Raw genomic sequence first — 10,655 nt, 5'->3', positions numbered from 1 at the left:
TGTTTGTCGTTGTTGAAGCCTACTTCTGTGCAGGCTAGGCTGGATAGGATCCACTGGTATAGTTAAGAGGCACTGACAAAATGAATCGTTGGTTTTAAAAGCAGTATGTTCATACTCGTACAATCTTGTTACCCATTTTTCTCTATTGAACGAAACGTGCACCTTTTTAAAGGTCTGTGATGCTTGTCTGACATGTTGTGGCTGAATTCCAAAACCTTGAATTAGAACCTTGATAACCGTTTTAAGTTACTTCTGCCAGATGGTTTTTACACACAGACACCTGGGAAGTTATAATTTGAAACAGTTTGGAACACTGTGCCTGTTAGGCACTTTCACAATATACTGGACAGATGGATTCTCGCGTGGACGTGATCTCACAAACCCAGCTGTCTCACAAGGTTAAAACTTGTTTACCTGACAGAATACCACCATGGCAGCAGCCCACTGTTGGGACTGATAGGGAAACACTACACTGACACCTAGTGGCCAAACTGACACACTACAAGTGCAAAACTATTGGGAACCAAGAGTAGTTCCCAATAGTTTTGTAGTGTTTTTCCATTTTAATCTTTAATGTGATTTACTGTTTATTTAGACAAAAAAACAAAAACATTACAGCATTTCCACTGTAATGAACCACAGGACCATTTTAGTGTGAAAAGACCAAGGCCAAACTTAGAAGGTAGAAAAACTGAACGTATTATGGTGTCACAATCACACAATCAAGTAATGGCCTGACTTTCCAAAAAATGTGTGTCTTCTTGGTTTCTTCTGTTTCATCATCATGTGTTATGCTAGCAAGTTTCAAAAGGATTAACATTGTGTACGGTTGACAAACAGTAAATATCATTTGACAATATTTGACAAAAAGACTAGCTTGCCAGTAATGTCATTGTCCCCAAATCAATATCAAGATCTTCACAAATAAAATAATCGGACACGTGTTGCCTACAAGTTAAAAAAATTTGGATCAAAAAGATTTTCAAAGCCATGCTGATTCTCAAGCAAGGCGTTTCTTTGTAAATATGGTACAATAATGATACCCCACGTGCTGCTAAACTAGACAAAAGATTGCTAAAGACGGGTTATTTATACAACATCGATAGTGATTTCAAAAACAGGCTTGCTTCCCAGCAGCAGAAGAGTGCAGTTTGCTAAGAAATCACAATATTAAAATTCTCAGTTGATTGAAGTGAAACAGCGTTTACACAATCCAGGTTCTGACAGCTGTGGCCTGAATAAAAAACATCCTTTTAAAAAACTTTACATTTATTGGAGGTTTTCATTCAAAATATTGATTGTTATAAAGGGCGTATCCCAATATATGGCTGTATCCAGCGGGAAACAGTTGTAAAAAGAGTAATATTTTACGTTGTTTTATTATTATGTTTTATGCCAACAATATAGTTTTAACATAATTTGTTAGTATACTGCAAATTCATATTTCATTGATCTGTATTTAGATAGTAAATTAATATATTTGTACAAACTGTATTTAACAACTAGGCTGAAACACTAGTGTCATACTCATCTTAGGTCTGACACTGTTCTCTGCATGTTTTATTTGAAGCCAAGAGTTTTGTATAAAGCAGGGTCATATCTACCCAACATAGTTTTCATCACAAAACATGAGAGAGATCCTTTCTTCAGGACCATGTCAACAGTGACCCGTGCTCTGTCCTTCCTCACTGCCTCCACCTTCACTGCCTCCATCTCAGCATCGTTGATGACTTTCTCCTGAAGAAGGCCATCCAGCAGATCATCCAGGACAGGCCTGGACACTCGCTCCACAAACGCCAGTCTTGCAGAGCGCAGCTGCTCCTCTGCAGAGCCCTTCTGAGCATGCTCAGTCTGCCTGCCTCCCATCGATGAGGAACCTGGTTGTGTGGAGGAAACCCAGATGTGTTCAGCCTTTCAGAGATTAAGTGTTTACTGTGATAGAACAACATTGTTGAGGGAGAAGCAGCAGATCACTGCTACCTTACATTTTATACATTTAGCCAGGGCTCAACATAAAAAAAAATTGGGTTTGAAACTTAGTGGCCCCAAGACAATTTTTACTGGCCCCCCCTCCAAAAGTTGTAATTTATCATTGTTACAACAAAACCAAAGACTTATAAGTTGTGTTATTCTGTTAATATGTTTAACCATTTATTAAACACATCCTGGATATAAAAAGAACAAAAATGAAATCACATTTCTAGTGATAAAAAATTAAAGGGTAATGGTCAGCAAAACAATTGACTTTTAACCTCAAACATGACGTGCTCTCTTCCCTGCTGACAGCCATATCTGCACAACTCTGTCAGGCTGAAACTGAAACCTCTGGTCCCTCAATGCTAATATATAAAAGCTTCCATAGCATTTCATCATTATGATACTAAGTACCCAAGTCAACACCATTCTTCTGCTGCAGTTCAATAGCCTGGGGGAACGAGACGAACGGCTGGCCTGTCTTAATTACGTGATATGCCGTTGTTCTAAGTCGTGCAATAACACGATGGGCATCTACATTTAAATTCCTGACCAGCATGGTCAACGGCCTCGAAGATGGATTGTCAACCATCCGCTTAGCTGTCACGCAAACCATGTGCTGTCTGCTAGCATGGCTGGTCAGGTATTGTTTTCGAAAATTGTCGGTGCCTCTAAAAATATCCACTTTTGTCTGCTTTAGACGGGAACAGACGACACCATAAAAAAAGTTGCTTCCGTTTGAGCTTGTAGCTCTACTTTGCTGCCATCTTCACGTTATTGTTTCGCGCCAGTCTTGCGCCAGTTGTTAAATGTATCGAGATTAGAGAATTACAATTTGACAACCAGTCGTCACTCACTACTCAAGTCTTGATTTGCCAACTGTGCGCCCCACGAGCTGCAAAGTTATTTACTCATTTAGCAGATAGCAAAACATATGAAGGATGTTAACTTTTACAATTCAATTTTTTTTTTCAATCAATAATTTGCAGTGGCCCGATCGGGCCAGTGAGTTGCTAGTTTAACTGTCCCGACCTTTTTACTGGCCCCGGGCCATCGTTATTGTCGAGCCCTGCATGTAGCAGATGCTTGGAGTCAGGTGGCTGAGCGGTGAGGGAATCGGGCTAGTAATCCGAAGGTTGCCAGTTCGATTCCCGGTCATGCCAATTGACGTTGTGACCTTGGGCAAGGCACTTCACCCTACTTGCCTCGGGGGAATGTCCCAGTACTTACTGTAAGTCGCTCTGGATAAGAGCGTCTGCTAAATGATTAAATGTAAATGTAATGTAAAATGTTCTGTCCACAGTGACATACAAATAGTGCATACAGAAAGTACAGAAGATACCGCAAGTATCAGAAGTATTTTGTTCTCATCAGCTAAACCTCATTAAACAGGAATTGGGGTTGGGCTTCCTTTTATTCAGTATCTTGGTGAATGGGACCGATTCTGGCGTCCGGTTGGTGGACGTTGCTGCCAATCATGAACCTCTGTAAAGTACAGCAGAAACAGAAGCCTGAATGTGGACCCAGAGGATGTCCTGTACCTGTTAGTGGAACACGTGCCGCCCAAACCTCCTTTCCTTCTCCCCCTCTCTCCAGAAGCCTCAACCCCACCTTTTCTGTGTCGGCGCTCAGAAACACCTGGAAGGTGGGGTGGTAGTTTGGACCGTAGTTCCAGTGGACCTGAACACGCTGGAACACAGATGAGAGCATTGGGCCTCATTCACCAATATCTTCCTAAGTTATTTCTTAAATTTGTTCTTAAAGTTCCTAAGATAAATCTACGTGTGATTCATGACGTGTTCTTAAACAGCAGAATTGTTCTTAGAATGATGAATCCAAATATTTCGTAAGTTGAAAGCTCGTGCCCCGTTGCTCCTATTTAACATAGGTAAACGCCCTGTTAATTCCCATAAAAGGGCATGATATGGCAGGGCCGTGTGCACACTCAGAGAAATGTCAAAACGACGTGGTAAAGACGGTGGAGGCCTCGACGAAAGACAGAAAAACTTTTAATAATTCTGAAGTGGAGGTACAGCTGCAAGAAGTTAGCGACAAACGACACATCATATTTAGCGTCAGCGGTGGATACAAAGCAGTAAATAAAACCGATGCATGGAATGCAATTACTCATACAGTGAACGCTGTATCTGGAGAAGGGTGCAGAACTGATGAAGTGAAAAATAAATGGTTTAACTTTAATCTGAATTCTTAAGCAAAAAAACATAGAAATCCATTGACTGTTACAAATATCCATGAGGACTGCTCTTGGTAGCCTAAAGCGTTCCAACAGGTAGCCTACTCGTCGCTCTCTGCAAATAAATCGGTATGGTCAAGGAAGATGTGTTCCCTCCTCAGGGAACGATCTGCAAATTTTGCAGCAGAAACAAATACGCCATTGTGTGGTGTAGTCCTAGTGTGCGGAATAAGCCTACTTTGGGCCTATAAATACAGTGATAAGTCACTTATTATTGGATGGCAACGTTCCCTGTTAACATAATTGATTTGAATTGAAGGCAAAGCAAGGCTAGTTTACAGTTTTTTTTACAATCGCTATGACAATCTTTTCAATACATCTAACAAGTTTCCTTAACTCTCAATGCACCAACACACCTACCACACACATTTGGCAAAACTGTTAATTTCATGCTCAAAATCACACATTGTAAACTCAACTCAAACGCTTATTTTCATAACACAAAAATACACTAAACATGACACCATGTCTACCAAATCACTAACACACGTTCTCTTTCAACAGGAACATTTAATCAATCATGGCACATGTCATAAAAAAACACTCACATCAGATGAAATTACAGAAACTGCATTCTATTATACAGTATATGTGTCAGGTCTCACAGTATATGGATCATAGATTGTGTTTTGCAATTCAGTTTCTTTTGAAGCCTCTTTACATTTTTGTTTTGTTGAGTTTAGTAAATGCATGCATTTTGTTTCTTTTGTTGCAGAAATTCAGAACAAAAAACGAATGACCCATCTCAGAGTAGCTTTATAGAATGTATGGTTACTGTATTGAAAAAAAGAAGACAGAAACATAATTGCTGCAGTAAAGGCTTTGTTTGCAACAGGACATTACTGCAAGAAATATGCAATATAGCTTCCATTTACAGTATTACCCTAGCTCTGGCCCTTCTCTGAGCACCACCACACATTCTAACTCCTCTCCCTTGTCCTGGTACTTGTCTTCCTCTCCCTCGTGCAGGCATTACATATTCTTTTTTTCTTCGTGTTTCTCTGTATTGTTCTTTTTCCACATAAGATCAGCCCAAAGAGGTCCTCTTACTGTATACACCTGAGTGTTTCCGAGTTGGGAATCAGCTGTGATTTACAGTATTTGCATAACTTCAACCAGCTGTTTCTCAGTAGCAATAGAATAAAATACAGGGTATATGTTTGTATTTCAATTTACAATATGAACAGCTGTTCACTTTGACTTTAACCAATAAGTTAGTTTACATCGTACACGTCCCAGGGCCTCTGACTCTGTGAATACAGACGGATGTTGTGCTAACTGTGTCAAGAGGAAACTTGTTAAAAGTATTGAAAAAATTGTCATAGCGATTGTAAAATACTGTATTAGTATTTTAGGCCTAGCACAATTCATACACAATGGAAATTCAAAGTGCTTTACAAATGAGCAGAAGTGTAAGTGTAGTGTGTATTTATTAAAACAAACAACAAAAAGAACATGTGTAAAATTATGAAAATTATTAGTTGGAAAATTAAAAAGGAGAGAAATATTCTATTTGAAATTAGAACGGACGATAACTACTTATTTTGCGCAAACATGTCAGCTCTCAATTGTGCGTATGAGTGCTCTTGGGTGTGTTTAAATTCTGTTCTTACCTAAGAACAAATCCCAAATAAGAAAACATTGGTGAATGCCAGAATCTTCGTGAAAACTGCGTAAGTGGGGTTTGAGAGCAAATTTCAGAACCATCTGTCTGGTAGGGACGAGCCTAGGCCAGTGGATAATTAGCAGTGTTTCCCACATAATTAGATCATATTTGTTGTGGTAGGCAAGGGTGTAGCCAGATGTTGTAAACATTAGGGGTTTTTGCCAAAACCTAGGTCCTAGTGTCGGTTTGATGTGAGTGCAGGTAGGGAATAACTATGAATATTAGTGTTTTTAACTTGAATGTATCAGTTTTTGACTAATTTGTGCAGAGAATTATGATACTAAGGCCCAATCCCAATGTCCCCCCTAAGCCCTGAACCCTCAGACTTAGTTGACGTCACCTAGTAAGTGAATGAGTGCAAAAGGCTACAAGGGCTTAAAATACTATAAATCTAAATGGGACAGCACTTTGCTGCATTATCGGCAAAATAGTAATTGTAGTTGTTGGAAAGGGCCCAAAATGTCTGCCAAAGAGCCCTAGCACACTTACCGATTTGACAGTGGGACAGCCCTAAACCCTTACAGAGTTAGCGAGAACGCATCTCTAAGTCTGTGAGTCTGTGAGGGTCCTTTGTAGTGAGCGGGGCAAGAAGGGGCTGGGGGAATCAATGCGCTGCTCGCAGCTTTACAATGACATATTTTTAAGCCATGTTAAACAGTAAAAACAAATTTATTTATACATTTGTGGCGGTCCATTTTTTATAAATCAATGTATGGGAAACACTGATTAGGTAAGAATGTTTGATGAAAACTAATTTGTAAGAAAACCAACTCAGATAATATAAAAGTTGTTTTGAGCCTAACAGGACATAATTTGACAACATCATTACAAATTAGTATGAGAGTTTACCTTAGGTTGGATCTCATCTCCCTCCACATCACCGCACAGACTGTAAAATTCCCGACGAGAGAGTTTACAGTCTGAACACACAGGTATGTAGGAGCTCAATCTCTGCATCCTCTCCACCTACAACAGGACAATGTATTACATATGTCAGCATGTCACTATCTTGGCATAGCTCACCAACTTACTTCTACCCTTTCTTTAACCACTTTAAATTCACACTTTTCACTGCTTGTTGGCACAACCATAGCAACCGATATACTGATTTTTGTATGAAGCATGTTGAAAGGACGGTACCTCCAGGAGTGGAACGTTGTGTGGTAAAACAACCAGGTTCAGGAGAGAGTATTGTGGTTGCAGGAAGGGCAGCACCTGCCCCCTGATGGTGAGGAAGGGTATGAACCGTCTCACCAGGCCCCACAGGGACAGGTCTGTGATGTTCACCACCACATGTGTGTCAGTCACCCTCAGGGGAGGCAAGAGCTCCATAGTATCAGCACTGACATGAGCCACAGACAAGGAGTCAAGACCCTCTCCTGTAAGACAGCCAGGTTCCAGTCAGCAGCAGTATTTCAGAGCTGAGAAGGGCAAGTGTAGTATTACTGAGTTGTGAGAGGTGTGGAACTCACCAGAGAGAATCTCACAGTGTGGGAGGTGCAGCTGACAGACAGAGCCCTGAGGACAGCTGATGTTGAACATGGGTCCTGCAGGGGTCTGGCCTTTGGAGAGCAGCAGACCTTCGTCCCATTGGACAGTTCTGTACAGCACCTCCCCCTCTCCCTTTATCTGAAAGGCCAGACCTGTCAACCTGCACTGGAACAGACCTGCATGGGGGCACTGGAGCCTGGGGGACACAGGACAATAGTGATGATTACATTCATGGAGATGAAGAATACCTCTAAGATATTACAGAACTGCACCGTCACCTGTATGACATCTCTGAAGGTGGTGAGGTGTATTCAGGCATCACAACATATGGAACAGTTAGGCTCTGGAAACAGGAGAGAAATTCAAATAATCAAAAATGAATTATGTAACATTTTCATTTACCTGACATTTTGGAATAAAATATTGTACCTGACCAGATCATCTGGAAGTTTACGTACCGGTCCTCGTGGTTCCCTGCCGTGTGCAGGTTCAGGGTTTAATCTGGTGTGTGGAGATCTGTGTGGTTTAATCCCTGAGCTGTGATGAGAAGTACTGGACATCTGGGAGCCGTAGCCAGAGCTCCCCAGAGACATGACATCAGATCTACCATCTTCCCACTCTGTAGAGAAACACAGCAGGTCAGACCAGCTATTACTGCCTCCCCACTTTGTAAAGAAACACACCAGGTCAGACCAGCTACTGGGCTGGTTAGCTTCCTACTCAGGGACCACATCTATGGAACATTCAACTGACTGAAGGACAGAAAGGCAGACAGGTAAGTATCTAGACAGACAGCAGGTAGACAGACAGGCAGACAGGTAAGTATCTAGACAGACAGCAGGTAGACAGACAGGCAGACAGACAGGCATCTTACTCTCTTGTCTCTGCAGCGATCCAGCCTCAGATCCAGCCTCAGATCCAGCCTCAGATCCAGCCTCAGATCCAGCCTCAGATCCAGCCTCAGGTCCAGCCTCGGGTCCAGCCTCAGACATACAATCAGAATCACCGTCTGTCTGAGCTCTGCTGTCTCCACTCACTGCACAACAACAACATACAAATAACTAAACAAGGTCTAGTATTACACAGTGTAACATCCACAGAGAGTCAAGGCCGTCCTGGTGCCCTCAGCACCAGGGACACCAGGCTCTGCATGGACAGGTCATGGAGGGACACCAGGCTCTGCATGGACAGGTCATGGAGGGACACCAGGCTCTGCATGGACAGGTCATGGAGGGACAGCAGGCTCTGCATGGACAGGTCATGGAGGGACAGCAGGCTCTGCATGGACAGGTCATGGAGGGACACCAGGCTCTGCATGGACAGGTCATGGAGGGACACCAGGCTCTGCATGGACAGGTCATGGAGGGACAGCAGGCTCTGCATGGACAGGTCATGGAGGGACAGCAGGCTCTGCATGGACAGGTCATGGAGGGACAGCAGGCTCTGCATGGACAGGTCATGGAGGGACAGCAGGCTCTGTATGGACAGGTCATGGAGGGACAGCAGGCTCTGTATGGACAGGTCATGGAGGGACAGCAGGCTCTGTATGGACAGGTCATGGAGGGACACCAGGCTCTGCATGGACAGGTCATGGAGGGACAGCAGGCTCTGTATGGACAGGTCATGGAGGGACACCAGGCTCTGCATGGACAGGTCATGGAGGGACACCAGGCTCTGTATGGACAGGTCATGGAGGGACACCAGGCTCTGCATGGACAGGTCATGGAGGGACACCAGGCTCTGTATGGACAGGTCATGGAGGGACACCAGGCTCTGCATGGACAGGTCATGGAGGGACACCAGGCTCTGTATGGACAGGTCATGGAGGGACACCAGGCTCTGCATGGACAGGTCATGGAGGGACAGCAGGCTCTGTATGGACAGGTCATGGAGGGACACCAGGCTCTGCATGGACAGGTCATGGAGGGACACCAGGCTCTGCATGGACAGGCCATGGAGGGACACCAGGCTCTGCATGGACAGGTCATGGAGGGACAGCAGGCTCTGTATGGACAGGTCATGGAGGGACACCAGGCTCTGCATGGACAGGTCATGGAGGGACACCAGGCTCTGCATGGACAGGTCATGGAGGGACAGCAGGCTCTGCATGGACAGGTCATGGAGGGACACCAGGCTCTGCATGGACAGGTCATGGAGGGACACCAGGCTCTGCATAGACAGGTCAGCAGCAGGGCCCAGACGGGGGAAACGAGGGCTACAGTGGGCGAGCACCGCTCTCCAACAACCACGTATCGTTTATCAAAGTAAACACGTCTCTCTTGTGACCCGTTCAGGCCCAAGAGGAAGTGCACATGTTCAACCTCCGTTAGTCTGAACCAGTTTACATCGTACACGTCCCAGGGCCTCTGACTCTGTGAATGTTACAGTATCTTCTCAGATCCATGGACAATCACAGATAGCAATACAGATGGAAAATACACAACAAGCTATAGCTCAGTGGTTGAGTATTTCACTGTAGCTCAAGAGGTCACTGGTTCAGATAGCCTTATGGAAAAAGTGTTTGCTAAATAAATCATAACATTTGTATTTATTTAGCAAACATTTATGTATTGATTAGGGCTGTCAGTTAAACGTGTTATTAACGGCGTTAACGCGAACTCATTTTAACAGCGTACATTTTTCTATTGCAAGATTAACGTTCTTTTTGGCCTAGCAAACTTTGTCGTTTTTTTCACATGCTGTTGCAACAACTACTGATGTTAGAAAAACTACAACACCACACCGGATCTAGCTAGACCGGAAACAAAACAACAGGCACGCCGCTCTCTTGTTTGGGCTTGCGAGCCGGCTAAAGAGTAGTAGGCTAACGTTACGTTTTGAGTGGATGGCGAGTGCGAGACTCCGAAATGGATGCCAATAAGATTCTGAATGGAAAGGTTACTTTTAAAAAGTTGCCAAATGGTTCCATTGACAAGACCAAAGTGATCTGTGTGTTTTGTTGTTGTGAACTGAGCTATCATCGCAGCATGTCCAGTCTGAAATACCACTTGAAGGCTAAGCACACAGCTGATGCGAATTCTCCGCCCCGTCGTCAAAGCCAGGCGATTGCAATGTTGTTTTCAATAAAAAAAACATTTGCACTAAGCAATCCGATCCACTTTTCCTTGTTGATAAGAGCATTAAAATGAGAAAAAATAATGGGACAAAAATAAATCAAGGGACATTAAGAATAGATAAAAATGTGCGCTTAATTGCGATTAATCACAAGTTAATTATGACATTAATGCGATTAATCGTGATTAGATATTT

At 43.3% G+C, this 10,655-nt stretch overlaps 1 protein-coding gene across 1 annotated transcript in view; it reads right to left on the bottom strand.

Moving 5' to 3' along the window:
• Window positions 1–1,255: 1,255 nt before the first annotated feature.
• Window positions 1,256–10,655, bottom strand: part of LOC136944394 (uncharacterized) — a 49,124-nt gene continuing 39,724 nt past the window's right edge. The window contains exons 15-22 of the mRNA XM_067238142.1: window positions 8,260–8,421; window positions 7,844–8,004; window positions 7,664–7,728; window positions 7,367–7,581; window positions 7,035–7,273; window positions 6,744–6,860; window positions 3,516–3,663; window positions 1,256–1,877 (exon numbers count right to left, since the gene is read on the bottom strand). Coding sequence (XP_067094243.1) covers window positions 1,561–1,877; window positions 3,516–3,663; window positions 6,744–6,860; window positions 7,035–7,273; window positions 7,367–7,581; window positions 7,664–7,728; window positions 7,844–8,004; window positions 8,260–8,421 — 1,424 coding nt within the window. The 3' untranslated portion in view covers window positions 1,256–1,560. The remainder of the gene's footprint in view (window positions 1,878–3,515; window positions 3,664–6,743; window positions 6,861–7,034; window positions 7,274–7,366; window positions 7,582–7,663; window positions 7,729–7,843; window positions 8,005–8,259; window positions 8,422–10,655) is intronic.

The sequence above is a fragment of the Osmerus mordax genome, chromosome 6, assembly GCF_038355195.1.
Source record: "Osmerus mordax isolate fOsmMor3 chromosome 6, fOsmMor3.pri, whole genome shotgun sequence".
NCBI lineage: Eukaryota > Metazoa > Chordata > Actinopteri > Osmeriformes > Osmeridae > Osmerus > Osmerus mordax.
The sequence above is the reverse complement of the archived record's forward strand: the minus strand, read 5'-3'. Positions and strand labels throughout refer to the sequence as shown.